Source organism: Drosophila guanche, unplaced genomic scaffold (genome assembly GCF_900245975.1).
Source record: "Drosophila guanche unplaced genomic scaffold, DGUA_6, whole genome shotgun sequence".
Taxonomy (NCBI): Eukaryota; Metazoa; Arthropoda; class Insecta; order Diptera; family Drosophilidae; genus Drosophila; species Drosophila guanche.
Window position 1 is genome coordinate 6,268,978 of NW_022995745.1, and position 15,530 is coordinate 6,284,507.

The following is a 15,530-nucleotide window of genomic DNA, read 5'->3' on the forward strand; positions in this document are numbered from 1 at the left end:
GGCCGGCGATCTCCCAGCTGTTTTAGTGGGTGCAAAACAGAAGAAAAAGCTGTGCCTGCGTGTCGGTGCCTTTACCAAAAGAATCCTTCCTATCTCGACTCCCTCTTCCTCTCGCTCTTCATCTCTACCTCTCTCTGTCGCGGAAAATCTCGCAGCCATAAGCTTAAGACTACAAACATTTTGCTGACGGCCATCCAAAAACTAACCACACTTTTCCACTTAACACCATTCTCTTTCACAGATTATTCTTCCCTTTTTGGCTCAACTGACACCACATATAAAAACAACAACAACAAAATCCTAAAAGAAAACCAATTTTTGTTTGGAACTCTCTCTCCCAAGGAAAACTAAATTTGAGCGCACAAAAACCACAACGTAAAAATTGTAACAAAATTCAACAACCAAAAACGGTTTTCAACAAATTAAACAACGAACACAAAACAAAACGGGAAACGGTGTAAAGACCCCAAACAGAAAATCAATAAGTAAAACATAAGAAATGCTAACGCGACACCACTAAAAAATCAAATATATTTCAAACAAAGAAACGCCAGACCCCTGACCAAACCAAAAGTTTTTCCGGGCTCAGAAAAAGATTTGTTTCTACGACCAATAATAACAAAAAGCAAGCAAAAAAAGAGTAATCGTCCAGGACATGTGTGAATCGAGTAATTGAGCGAGAAAAAAGCAAAGAGCAAAAAAAGTTCCATCATTCCATCCTCCTCCCACCCAACAACAAAACAAAACCACATGAAAAACACGGGGAAAAGTAAAGAAAAAAGAGAAAGTGAAGACTAAGAGTGAGAGTAAGAGTAAGAAAGGTATTTTTAAAGCTCTTTTCGAATCAAAGTAAAGCAAAGCAAAGCAAAGCAACGCAAATCAACCCTCCTGCAAGCCAAGCCCCGAAATTCAGAAATTCTAAAGTGCTCCTCCCCAAGAAATAAATTTCGGTTTTCACATCGTTTAGGCAGAGAAGAAACAAACACACACGAAAAAAAAAACATAATTATTGCTATAAAGACTACTTTATATATCGTATATCGTATATCGTATATAAACGCGTGCTAAGCCAAAGCCCGGAAAGTCGATCAAACAAATCCAAGTCCCTCGTTAAGCCAACAAAAAAGAATAAACAACAAAACGAAAGCAGCAAACATGGCATCCGAATTGGATCAATTCGCCGACTTGGAGCTATCGAAGGAGGATCGCGAACAGATCTTCGATCCGCCATTGGATCGGCAGCAGTTGGAAGGTGCTGGCACCTCAAGGTATGTAACTATCAAATCACAAGGATACATAAAACATCCTCTATCTGCCATCTCTATGCCAAGAACCTAAAACCATACCCATCTACTCGTACTATCACTGAATTCCCCACCCATTCAAATACCCCCCCCCAACACCATAAACTGTAAACTGTAGATTTGTTTGTGTAGTTTTGTTTGTGTGATGCTTTGTAGCTTTGCCACCCACAAGAACTCAAGGATATACCACCAGGCCCTACTCCTTGCTCCTTGCTCCCCACTCCCATTCTCCCTCCCTGCCAGAGTACTTGAGACGGACGCAACAAAAAATGGCGGCAACCAATTCGTTTGCGCTGCCCACAAAAATCTACTCTACTCTGTGTCTCTGTAAGCTAACAAAGGGGGAAGGAAGGATAGGGATTGGTCTTTCTGGCCAATCCACAATTGCACAAATTATCACGCCAAATAACATGAAGCTTGCCCTTCGCTCGCAACAACTCCTTTTGGACATACAACGCTGCTAAATAGCAGCTAATTTCCTGTGATAAATTGGGCATATCACCCAGTGGCATGCAGCAGCAGCAGCAGCAGCAGCAGTAGCAGCAGCGGCGGTAAAAAAAGGCTCTCAGTGCAAGAAAAAAGACCACGAAAGATCCTCCTCATCCTCTGACCCTCATCAACGTTTCCCTCAAGGCTCAAGTGGTGTAAGCAAACACTGGAAGGAGCAGCCCCAGCAGCAGCAGCGGCAGCCCTAGGAACTGAACGGAACTCTCACCTCCAAGTAGGGTGGTGCAGGGAAGGGGAGGGCAGGGCAGTGCGAAACTATCATCATTGTCACATAAAAACCAAAGCCCGGAGACCCCAAGGGTCTCTCTCTCTCTCTCTCTCTCTCTCTCTATCTGCCAAAACAGTAGCTCTACCTGCATCTAAGCTCTCACCCTTTTTTGATGCTCCTTCCCCGAGATGCCTGAGGAGTCTTCCTTCCTGATCTGACAAAAATTGATATACTTGCCACACCGCACGCACACACGCTGGACTCTGGACGTGGAATCGAGTTCAAATAGGGTGCGAAGAGCGATCAATGGATGGACAGAATGGGGGAATGGGAATTGTCCAACTCAAACCAAACTTCGACCCAAATCTGTTGAGGCTTTCAGCTCAGCTTCCAAGTGCTAAAGAAAATGTTTATCCAAGACCTAAACAGATTATTTCTTCGCTTCGCCATCCCCAAGAAGGCGCTGTCCAAGTGAATGGTTGAATGGTTGAATGGTTCCTGTTGTAACTATGGAGAAGATCAGCTTTGATCCATTGAAGAAAGTATTTTTCGAGCATCATGCACACGACATGCAAGCAATCGCCTAACCTTTAAAGGGTAAAAGATCCCTAGACAATGCCCGAATGCAGCACAGCAGAAATCATCACAGTAAAAACTAGAGCAATCTTATAAACACTACATGTTGAGCCAAAGAAAGAGCTTTATCTGTGAGAGCTTTGCGCTCAGCGGTAAAGCGCATTGCTAGGCACTTATCACGCCTGTGGTCGCTCCCAGGACTCTTTCTCTCTCTTTGTCTAATGCCGTTTAGATGTGCCTCGCTCTCGCTCTGCCTGTGGCTGTGTGTTGGTGTGTCTGTCGGGGGCTGCTGCCACAGCTTGTTGCGTGTTAAGCCGCTTGTTGCAACAACGGCTAAGCTGCTAGGCAAACCGAGCCGAGTAGCAACAGCACAAAACAAAAATCCTTACGAATTTCTTTGAAGGAATTCAAAGCCAACAAAAAGAAAACAATTTAAAAAAAAAACGAAAAAAAAAAAAGAATCTCACACACCAAGAAAAGAGAAGCAGGGAAACAAGAGAGACACACAAAGATATAGAAATATATATATACGAAGAGAGAGAGAGAGAGAGAGAGAGAGGCAGAGAGAGAGAGTGAGAGAATGAAATCGTTTTTCTGTAGCATTTGGTTTAATCCTCCAAAGGAAACATGCCGCTTGCCACAGGAGGCTTTCTGCTTCTGCTTCTGCTTCTGCTTTAGGTTTTTGTGCTTAGAAAAAAGGGAAGGGTTCAGTGTTGTATCTTTGAGATCTTCTCATACACTTCTATATCGTTGAGTTGTGCATTGGTGTGTGTATGCCCCTCATATGATGATCAGGTTTCCTCAGTGGAACATTTTTTGTTTTGCTTTGAGTTGGAGGAAATATGATTTTGGCCTTTTTTTTTTTTTTGTTAGGTTTAGAAGGGGCTTTCCCTTGCCTCCTCCCCATCCACGATCCGTACTGGCCTCAGCTTCTGTTCAGCGTTCTGTTTTTTTGCTTTGTATTTTCTAGGCAGAAACACGTTTATCATATTTCCGCTGAGCGTTCGCCTCTCTCGCTCTCTCTCTCTCTGCGAGTGCTCAAACATTTTTTAATTATACATATGAAGGATGCTGCTTTGGTGGCAGCCTTTTGCCATTATATTTCCATCTGTAGTTCTGTGTGTCCATCTAATGTTTGTTCACTTGGCAGACAAACGCCTGTGACGCCTGTGGATGGAGGGGGGGACTGAGGCTTCGAGACTCTGAGGCCCTGGAAGAGCCAGCCAGCCCAGTCGTCAGTCGTCAGTCGTTTGCCAATTTGTCGTCCATCTACCCTGCCTCCCATCTAATCTCTCTCTCTCTGTCGCTCAACCCTTTTTCATGCCTGGCATCTGTGCTGTATCTTGTATCTGGGTATCTGTTGTATCTGTTGTATCGCTTGCCACTTAGGCGCTTGTTTGAGCACCTTCTCGCACGCTCGCTCCCCTTCTAAGAAGGTTTTTTGTTTTGTTTTTTTTTGTTTTTGGGAAATTTTTGGAAGCAAATTTGATTCCCATCGATTATCAGGCAGGAGGCAGGAGGCTGGAGGCTGGAGGCTGCTGCTGCTTCCTGTTCCGCGTCCTTGCTCGCCTTTTGCTTTTGATTGACAGTCAAATTAGTAGAAGGATCCTTTCAGCTCTGCGGCCAACGAGTATTTTCACTGCACAGCTCTGTTTTTTGTTTGGGGGTAGGATCTCGGATCTCGGATCTCGTTTCTATGTAGATCCTGACAGAATCTAAGCAAATTTCTGCTACTGCTGCTACTCCTGTGGCAGCTGTGGCTGTGCTTCGAGGCCTGACCTTGGTCCATTGCTTGGCAACCCATTCATTCCTTCATTCCACTCTCCGTCCTCAATCCTTTCCCTGTCGTTCGCCCCCGCCTTTGTTTAGCAAGCAAATAAATACAAAACGAAGCTGCAAATACTCTTACAACTAATTCGAATCAATTTCATAGCTGGAATATTGAAACAGATAAGAAAAGTGAAGGAATATCCGCGATTGCCATGGAATAGTTCGATCTCATTATGGTTTCTATGCCCGCTCTTCACCCGTTTCACTCCACACTCCAGAGATTTATTTCTGTGTGCTTAAGCAGCACATAAACCTCCATGCTTTATAGAGAATCAAAACGTTTTGAATGAAATCAAGTACTGGAGGGGCCACAGACAGACGCTGCAGACGGTGGAGGAGGAGACTCCTCTGCTCTGACAGTGGGACAGAGAGTCGAGTCGAGTCGACTCGGCGGACACTTACCTACATTTTGGGCTGCCCTGCCCGAATTGTGGTTGGTATTTGTTGCCCCATATTGTTCGTGGTGGATCTTGCCAGCGGAAGGGCAGAAGGACACCCGAATTCTGATTTGGACTCTGGAGGCAAACAGGATGCAAATGTTTTTCTGTGTGAGGGCAGGTAGGCGGGTAGCGTAGCCCGTGGAGAGTTCTTCTGTGTGTGTGTGTGTGTGTGTGTGTCGATGTCAGGTAGGAGCAAAGTGTGGTAGCGTAGAGAGTGGAGAGTGGAGAGTGAAGAGAGAGAGGTAGTCTTGGCCTGCCCTAATTCCAATATGCTGTAATCACACACACGCAGTTCGTATTTCGGAATCGAATCTGGAAATGACACACAGAACACCGAAAGAAAAGAAGCTGGGGAAAAGATGCAATGACTTGGGGCACCGCTTTTGGAATTAGATTGTTAGATATCGATCCTGAAAAGTGCAGTTTGTTATCGTTATCGGATGCACTCCACTCTCTCTCTCTTTCCCTCTGCCTGTTTGTGCCTATCTGTTTCAAAGTTATCGCTTATCAAGGTATCGATCGTGTGGCATCTAATTGTTGAACGATTGCTAAGTCTCTCTTGCTCTCCCCAGCTCCATCTCTCATGTCTCGCATTCCGCTCTCTCTCTCTCTCTCTCCCAGTCTCTCTTGATCTTGCTCTCTCTTAGTGGCATCACATTCTTGGCCTGTTGTTTCTTTGTTGTTTAACTACATTTTTGTGTGCTCCTTTTTGAGTTTGTGTTCATTAGAAATTTCCAAGAATTTCACAGCGACAACGACACACACACACACACATACACAGGGATGAGTATGTGTGCATCTGGATCTGTGTCTGAAGATTCGTGTTACTGCTGGCTTAGTTTTTCAAACACACCAAAAGCAAAAGCAAAAGTAAAACACGAAATACGCTGCCAGAGGAAAGGAAGGCATAGGGCACAGGCACTGGCACTGGCACTGGCACTTGAGCAGGCAGGGAGAGGCATGCAGGACTGGAGATGCATAGATGGTGCGATCCGATGCGATGCGATGACAGTGAGGTAGTGGGCACACATCCCGGGACCAGGAGGCTGCGTCGGCAGAATCTCTCTCTCTCTCGCTGTGTGTGTGTGTGTTTGGAAGAAGGGTTGCCACCGTCGTCGGGGCTTCCTTTTCCTCCTTTTTTTGTTTGTAAGGTTTTAGAGGTGGCTTTGGCTATGGTGTTCCTTCATTTTAAAACGAAATGAAACGAACATCATCATGATGTTTGCGAGTTTCCTCTCCGTCCAACTGTTCTTACCCACACAGGACTTGGACTTGGACTTGGACTTTCTTTACCCATCCCCATGCCATGCCATGCCATACCATAACCATACCCGTTATTTCGCTGGCGCGATCACTTTCTTTTCGCGAGTGGCAGCTGCTGCAAGTCCCTGCCGCGTGTGATCGCGGGAGCCAGGCAACCCTTTTCTTCCTGTTGTGTCCTTGCGTGTGTTCTCGACACGCAGGTAGGGACATAGAAATTAAGTGATCCGCAACAAGGACTCGACTCGACTCGACTCTCTCCCTCTATTTGTGTGAGAAGAGAAGAGAAGAGAAGAAGAAAGCATTTCACCGCGGGAATCGCGAAAAAGGGTTAGCTTCGCGGCTACCACAACTCGCGATCTCTTTCTGCTACTGCTGCCGTCGTCGTCGTCGTCGTCGTCGTCGCACTATCAGCAATTCATGATCAACGTGGCCGGCGTCGGTCGGTCGGCTTTTAGTGGGGAGCGTTGGGGAACGTGTGGGCAGGTGGGGAGAGGAGGGCCGCTGTTCAGGCCATTGAACCTCCGAAATGAGCAGCGGGGCAGAGCTCTGTGCCCGCTCCCGCTCTCACTCTCACACACACTCTCTCCCTCTCTTCATCTCTTGTGTATTATAAGTTAAGCGGTTTGTTGCCGCCTGTTTACAACTGTTTTAACCGTTGTTCTCGCTTTATTCACTCAACTTTTGCTGGCCGCGTTTTATATTCCTGGTCTTTTTTTTTGCGGTCAGCATATGGTTGCAAATGTACATACATACATACATAGTACATACGTATGTGTTGCTGGTGCTGACAGTGTTGGCAAGCGTGTAATTATCACACATGCATATGTGTGTGTTGGGACACAGAAATGTATAGATGTATGTACGTATGTAAAGGCAATCAATGACCGGAAATAACAAATAGTTGACGCGCGCGCGCGCTCCTGTTGTCTTTGTTGTTTTGCGACAGGGTCGCGTCGGGGGTCGAGGGTCGGATTCCATGCCAAAACAACCGCATGAACCACAACAACAAACACACACACGCACGCATACAAAGGCACGCGTGGCGGTAGCAGCAATGCACGCATGCAGGGCGTGACGTAATCTGTTGCTGCACTTTGCTATGGGAAGAGAACACACAAAGAGAACGTGAAAGGAAAGAGAGTCGCCGACCGCCTGCAATAACAAATGCCAAAACATGCCCGTACACACACGCTCGACGCCTGATCGTTCACATAAGAGAGCAAAAGCGAGTGCAAAACAGAGCAACAATCTTGAAAGAGAACGTTCGTGCTCTTTCTGTGACACTTGACAAACGGCCAGCGTTGCCAGAGTGGTGGTTGCATTTGTGGATCCTAAATGTGGAATCCAATTGATCGTATTAAATACAATGAATAGTACAAATACAAAATTACGGGAGAATAATTTAACAACATTAATTATTGGAAAAATATACTAGGGGAAAATATTTTCATAAAAGCACTTCCTAAAATAACTGAATTTAATTAAATTCACTCAAAACTTGGACTACTCTTGTGCTCCCCTTTCCATCAGTCTGGCATCGCTTTGTTATAGCACGTTATGGTCTTACGTTAATTGCGGGGCCTCTCCGTCATCATTTCTCCTCCTTCACCTCCTCTGTGTTTTCGCAAAACACACAACCATACAAAGAGACACGAGAAACCGAAGTTTTATTGGCGTTCGTTCGTTCCGAAACTTTGACTCACTCACTGTCACTCACTTGTTTTCTCATCCACGCTCTCTCTCTCTCTCTCTCTGTCTCCTCTCACGCCTTTCAGTGGGGCTCTGTTGCTGGCGGCAACTCTCGGCCCACCGCCGTCGTCTTGTTCTCGTTCGCCCCTTCCCCTCGCACCACTCCATTTTCGCTCACTCTCGCATTCTGCTTTGGGGGCCGCCTGCTACTGCTGCTGCTACTACTGGAGCTGTCTGCCTGCCGTTTGTGTTTCTGCTGCTCTTTGGCGAAAAGCAAGCACCAGTCAGTATTGCGAATACACTGCTATTAAGCATTTCGGTTTCGCTGATCAAATGATATTTATATTTTGCAAAAGACTTTAATCCCGGTGAATAACAGAGGGCAAAGTTGTTGCTGAATTTTCGATGTCGTTTGAATGGGGCAACAGGTTTTTTCGTTAGATCATTTTATTGTAATTTTCTCCCATCTGGCAACTCTCGGCCACTACGTCTGTCTTGCACTCATAACGAAACGCAAAATAAGCTCTCCGGTTTAGTACGAGTGCTTTTCCCCACACGAAGGCCAATCTCGCTCAAAACCAACGCAACTCCAACTCCGACGTAGCGTATGAGTGTTACGTGCCGAGCCGATTGAGCGCTTACGTATTTCTATTTTGTCATTCACTCTTCACTCTTTCTCCCGGTCTTTTCGGAATACGCGGCGTAGTTGCACAAATAAAAAGCAACAGAACCGAAACAACAAAAGCAACAATTATAAAATATTATAAGCCAGCCAATTGGTGTGTGTATATAACTGTGTGTGTGTGTCGGTACTTCGTGTACGTGTGGTTCTTTTTTTTAAATTATGTACATATGTATGTGCATATACATGTATATTTTTTCGTATTCTGTCATTTCCACACTACGAGCGCGCTCTCGCTTTTAGGCACAAATTTGGTTAAAGAGGAAATATGATTGATACAGTATTCGTTTTTTTTTTTTCAATTTTTTTTTGCCACTAAAACAAACGAAAAATAGTGCAAGAAACACCAACAACAGCAGTAGCAGCAACGAAAGAACCGTAAAAAAAGCAAAAGTGTGTGTCGTGTCTTTAGCCCCAATCTCTCCTGCCCACGCTATTTCGTAGTTTTTGCCACCCATTTGCCTTGTATTTCTCCCTCCTCCTCCTCCCCTTCTGATTGTCGTGTGGTCGTGCGTTTATCTACAAAAAACACACACACAAACACACAGGCACGGTCGTTCACGTTCAGCAACATGCAGAGACACCCACATATGGAGAGTGGACCGAAGAGCAGACAAGGCATGTCAAGTAAAGAGAAGAGTGGAGTGGAGTGGAGTGGAGTGGAGTGCAGAAGAACATCACACAAAAAACAAAAATAACAAATCTTTTTGCATTGAATACCGTTATGACAGACACCGGTGTGTAACTTTCCGCCGACGCCGCATTTTCTCATCTCTCTCTCCCTGTCTCTGTTGGTTGCCGTTGCCTTTTCACTAAACCCCAATGCCTTGCGTTGAGCACAAGGCAAAGGAAACCAAAACCAACTCCGAGTCGATGATAATGATGATCCCATAAACTGTTTCCAAGAAGAATCTGAAAGCAAAGGCTAAAGCTAAAGCCAGAGCGATACCCAGAGATCATGTTGAATTCGCGCAACTTTGTCTTTGAGAAACTGCTGTGCCACCAATTTGTCCAAAACCGCAACCAAACCAATCGGAGAAGGAAAAACAAAGGCGCTTGTGGCCAATGCGCATTAGGAGATCGCATTTAAGATACCCAACAGTCGGAATTTATTTGTTTTACTGTTTTTGTTTTTTTTTTTGTGCTGAAGAAGGCAGAATATAAACGGTTTCCTTGAATCCCAATTCGTATGCATATTTGTAGATTCCTCATCGGGTTACATCTTCTGCTATTGCTGGGAGCAACTGCTATGGTAGTCGGAATTTGGCAGAACAAGAAATTAAGAAAGAGCTCTTATCTAACGATCCTCATTACGAGTTACGAGAGTGCTGTCTCTTCTCCTGTGTTGGAGCTGATTTTCAAATTTTGCTTTTCTAATATTTTGCAATGTCCTAAGTGTTTTAAAGCAAACTTTTGCTCCATTTCTTTTGTTGTTGGAGAAGTGTGCACCGCATACGGTGAAGATAAATCAATTGGTTAAAAATCCATGTGTGCCATGTGTGGCGCAGCAGCAGTAGGACACTGACCTACTTTGCACGCCTTAGCTTTGTGCAGTCTCTGGCATTTATACCCATAGTGCATATAACGGTAACTGGTGCTGGTTGTGGCCGTCGATGGTGGCAACCCTGGTCAGACCGGACTACTGCGGGGACTGCAGAATGTGGCGGTAGTGGCTGTTGCTAATTAGCCAAACACGTTTTCACATCGGATCACGGATCAGAAATCAGAAAATGGTTCAATCACGGCGATGCGAGACGAGGCGCTGCTGCTTGTCCCACTAATGCGTGATAGGCGATCGCTCTCTTTCTCTTCATATGCTTCTCTTTCTTTCCGTACGTGTGTGAGTGTGTACTTTGTGTGGCTGTCGTGTTCATGTGAGTCATGCTGTGGGAATAGAAGAAAAGCGATACAAAAAGAATCGCAAAGAAAACTAAAGCCCATACGCATGACCACTAAAAATAAAAAGAACAAGAACTAGAAGAATCAGCGCAGTGAGCGAGGGAGAGGGACCAGAAAGCGCTTAAAGAAGAATCACTGGAAGACTTAAAGAGAGAAGGCAGACGTTAAAGAGAGCACAAAAGCTTAAGCAAAAACAAGTCGTATCAGCAAAAGCTTTTTTTTAGAGAAAGAGAGCGCTGGAAGGTGAGAGATTAAAGAGTGGATGGAGTATTGTCAAAGATAAGCAACAGTTAGAGAGAGAGAGAGAGTTAGAAGGAGAGAGAGAGACAGGATGGAACGCGGAAGCAGTAAAATAACTGCTGCTCTTGCACCCCACAAACGTGACCAAAGCTATGCCCTCTCACTTCTAGCGTGCTTCTAACATTCTCTCTCTCTCTCTTTCTCTCTCAATCTATCTATATATGGCTTATTCCCATATGCGAATTGAAATATAGACAGACAATAGAAAAACACACACGAAAAAAATAACCAAAAGAAACATCCAGTAGTCGATCGAGATTGAGTGGACGGTGTCAGGAAGTGCAAGTGGAAAAAACGGCGCGGGCCCTTGGCGACACACGATAACAGTTTGGAAAAGTTAAATAATATTTGTACAATATTATAATCAATATATTCGAAAATCGAAAAAATACATACATAAAAAATAAGCAAAGATGCACCCAAACAACAATATCAACAACATCCACAACAACCAAAATAGACTCAATAATAATAACAATAATATTAACAACAATATACCAAACAACAACAACGTTTTCTATCAACAAAAACAACAAACATTTATACGGTACTTGGATCGGTGAGTGTTTTTATTAGGTCGGGATTGTTTTCCGTCTCCCTCCCTCCCGTCTGTATGTGTACCGTCCGCCTCCCACCATTCATGTACCCCTAACCATATCTACATACATAAATACATATACATTTTCCACTCCCGTATTCGTGTACTCATTTTCATACTCACTCCCACACTTGGGGAATTGCAGTTTTCGTTGCCTTTTTTAGGCGTGGGACTCTTGGAACGGAACTGTGTTGGTCACAACTTTTAAGATGCATATGGCACATTCATTGATCAAGTGCCTCCGATAATCGTAGAATCAGTCAATTTATTCAAAGTCAAACTAATCGGACAAATTAGAGCCAAAAACATGAGAGAGAGGGTTGCAGGAATGATGATACATATGTACATGCATGTGTGTGTACTATGTACATATGTACAAATGTTGAGGCACAGGGGAATGTCCGGTCATTAATCCCCGTTTAAGTGAAAGACAATTTCACCATTGCCCCCGTGTCTCTCTCATTCTCTCTGTGTATCCTTTATGTCATTCATCATTCTGTCATGTGGTTCAAATTAAAATGAATCACAAAGTCGCAAGCGAAGGGCGAAGCTTTGAATACCCTAGCGGACTCGCTTTTATTTATTTTTTTTCATAGAGCTCTCTCATAAATTCCATTAAAAATTCGTTGTTCTTTGTACAAGATCTGGTAGAAGCTACTGTGAATATTTTATGATTTGTATAAATATCATCCTTATGGGGACTAAAATCCAAATACCCCAGTGGAATTTCAGGGGCAAAAAGGGGTACTACGAGTATATGTCTGCATCTGCAAATGTTTGTTTTCGAGCTTGTGATATGGATGGGTGTTGCTGGCGTGGACTGGTTGCTGGTGTGGCGCTCTTTGTCCATTTTCAATGGTCGCATCGCTGTCGTATCCATATGGCAGCTTTGTGGCACGCCCACAGCCGACACCGCCTGCTTGCACCACCCTGTTGCACACAGCGTACGCTCAAGTATTGGCTGCAACCAATGAATACCACCAGCCTCCTCTTCCTTCCTTCCTTCCCTTCATCCACAAATTCCAAGCACACACTCCTTGTTCGCCATTTTGTCATTTGCATTCACTTTTGCATGTTGATGATGATGATGATACTCGTACCACTCGCAAAACAAAAAAACAGAAATAATGAGGCATGGCAGTGGGAAAAGCAGCAATGTGAATGTGTCCATAAAATAGAACAAGTTGGTCATAGATATGCGCATACATACATCTGTGCATAAACATGTACATACATACATACATACATACATACATACATTTGTATGCGCATTCGGGTATATTGTGGTAGGATTAAAATTACAGTGTGTCCACCTCTCCACCTTAAAATCAATAAATATTAGACATGCCAATGCAGCTAAGATATTTCTCCTTACATTTCTCTTTACATATGGCTTATGTTTACGTTTATTACGTTTTGAATCTTCTTTGGGAAACAAACTCTACTAATCTGCAACAAGTGCGTTACTGTGCAGCGAGAAGTTCCACTGTACCAACACTGCAATATGTGCATGGAAAATGCAATGGGGGGTGCAGGCAACACCAATTTAGGTCAAAGCGCTGCTGCTTTTGCCGCTGCTTTTGCCGCTGCTTTGGCTGGCTCTCTGCACTCAGGGGAAACTAGTTGTTTTTATTTTTTCTTTGACAAAAGAAATTCTTCTCAGGCAGTTTTTTGCCAAGTGTAGTAAAGAGTAGGCATGGGAATAGATAAGCTCTGCAAATAAAAAAAAAACTAGCGTTACTTCTCTCTCTCTCTCTCTATCTATCTAACTGCACCACAATCGCAACAGCAACTTGTGGAATGCAATGAAAATAGAACACAAGAAGCACACTCACACTTGCTCACGCGGCCCGACACATTCATGGAACATGCAAACATGCATCAGTTTATATGTGCATGTGTTTACGTGTTTGTGGGCGTCCGCCAAGCAAGACACAGAAATAAAGTTGCAATAAAAAGCCACTCGGGCTGCGTCAAAAGCAGATTTCAGAGTTTTTCATTCATAAAAATTATAAAAAAAAACACGACAGACACAACAACAATAAGGGAAGGAAGAAAGCAAAGTAAAACACACACGCACCAAGAGAGCAGCAGCAGAGTCGGATGCGTGTGTTTGTGAGTGCATTGAGAACATGCATATGTATGTATGTACGAAAGAGATAAAGGCAGAGGCAAAGAAAAAAATACACAACGGCGCCCTGTTGGTGACTGCGGTGCTCCGTCTGTATTGATTGTGTGTGGTGGGGTGGGTGGGGTGGGGGGGTGTAGTAAGAGGGCAGCCGGCTATTTACGGGTGAATTACAGGCCAACCGGTGGCTACCGCTCATTACTTTTTTACTGTATGCTATTTAGTTGGATTAACTCGTTAAATCGAGAAAGTTTAGCACACAGCTGATCTGTATAAATATATTTAAAAATGTTCAACAAAGCTGAAACATTTTAGAGGGATGTGCACTCCTCATAATAGATTCGCTTCTTGCATTGAGTGTTGCTGTCACTTTGCGCGACATTGTTGTCTCTTTAGTATTTCAATGTAAAAAATACAAATATCGCTCAAGGCGAATGCTTTCTGGTCGTGTCATTTATATCGAATGACGTCAAATGACATAAAATCAACGTCATTCGATGTTTAATTCACGTCAATCGAATACATGATGTTGGGTGTGGATTATGAGGGAGAGAAGTGGTACAATTCGGGTCTTTCAAAATAATTTGCTTAGGCCAACCATCCTTGACTACCTCTGAGCAGGAAATTGGTTACTCTGATCGATCCCTTGTAATGTAGTAGTCATAGAAGTACGTAGCTATTGTGGTAGTTATTATCATCATTTGGTAGGCAGAGAAGTATCTCACATTGAAACGGAAAAACAGCAAAAAATCTCTCTTTCTCTCCCCCTGTGACCTCATGGGGGTCTTTTGCTTAAAATCATTCACATTTTGTTAAAAAAAAATAGAAATGAAGAAGAGCCAAGAGCAACAAACAACAAGTAACACAGGAAAGGTGAAATGCAACAGAGACTGGTTAATACTTGCGCAGCTGGGCGCTGGGGGAAAGAGAGAAAGCGAATGGAGCATTTTCATTGGACGTGCACTGCGGTCGCTGCTCTGCTGGCAGCAACGTCAACGAACTGCAGCATGAAATTTGCATGCATATTCATGCAGAGGCTGTGGCTGGGTCTGTAGACGTGACGCATGCTCAGCAGTTACAGTTACATTCATCTATACATAGCTGGAGGCAGCCAGGCCAGACTATCAGAATACCCCACTGGTTGAAACGGGCAGGAGATCAGATTCCAGCAAAAAGAGAGAGAGCAATACAATGTAAAACAGCAAACGCTGCAGAATTCGTCTGGAATTCCGGCGAAAAGAAAAACTGAAAACTTCATATAGCCTGAACCGGCGGAACGAGTGCTGCACAGCCACAGCCGTCGCAGCCTGAGAAATGTAGCGCAAAAGGAAAAAACAAAACGGCAATGACGGAATGGGAGCGAAAAATTAGATCTCGATGGTCAACAGTTTGCCTGGGAGGGGGTGTGGTAAATGGGAATGGAATGCGGGAGAATGGAATGTACTACAGTTCTTTCTTTGGCCTTTATTTTCCTCCTCTCTTCCTATAGTTTCAGAGAGAAAGTTTGAGAGGTTTATACAGTTTAAGGAATCAAACATTTAGTTGCACAAGTACTGATCAATTCTACAGTACATAAAATAAAATCATTTATAAAATCCTAACCAAAATTTTAATTAAAAAACAAACGAAAATGTGCGAAAAAAATAACGACGACTTCTTTCCTCCTTCTTGTCTGTTGCTTCCTATTTGATATCTCTCTCTCTCTCCATCTTTGGATGTTTTTGTTGTTGGCGGCGACTTCGGTCGGGTCGCCGACTGGAATGAAATTACTTCCAAGAAAAATAAACACGATATTAAATGTGCAACATTCCATTCGTAGCTTTTTGCCATTGCCTTCTTTCATTCTCATTCCTCATTCCCATACGCGTCGTCTGTTGCCGGTGTCGCTGGTCGTTGGATTTGGATTGGTGTGTTGGGTGTAGGGGAGATGCAGCAGCCAAAGGAGACGCGTTAGAATATCAGTGACAAAAGGAGAATACAAAAAATATGTAGAACATGTACCACATGAATGTGAGGTGAGGCGGCATTCAATGCCCGCTCCCGCTCTCTTTCACAAGCTGTGTATCTGGCTTGCCACTCGCCAGCTGTCGAACAAAAACAACAACG

General features: G+C 44.0%; 1 protein-coding gene across 5 annotated transcripts in view; it reads left to right on the forward strand.

Moving 5' to 3' along the window:
- LOC117580683 (insulin-like growth factor 2 mRNA-binding protein 1) overlaps positions 1-15,530 on the forward strand; it is a 30,550-nt gene that overhangs the window by 7,142 nt on the left and 7,878 nt on the right. The window contains exon 1 of one of the 5 annotated variants that reach the window (XM_034267303.1): positions 461-1,268. The exons of 1 other annotated variant lie outside the window; for it this stretch is intronic. In XM_034267303.1, coding sequence (XP_034123194.1) covers positions 1,156-1,268 — 113 coding nt within the window. In that variant the 5' untranslated portion in view covers positions 461-1,155. Of the gene's footprint in view, positions 1-460; positions 1,269-10,894; positions 11,258-15,530 lie in introns of those variants that run through there. 3 more of the 5 variants (XM_034267306.1, XM_034267302.1, XM_034267304.1) reach the window with 3 other exon arrangements.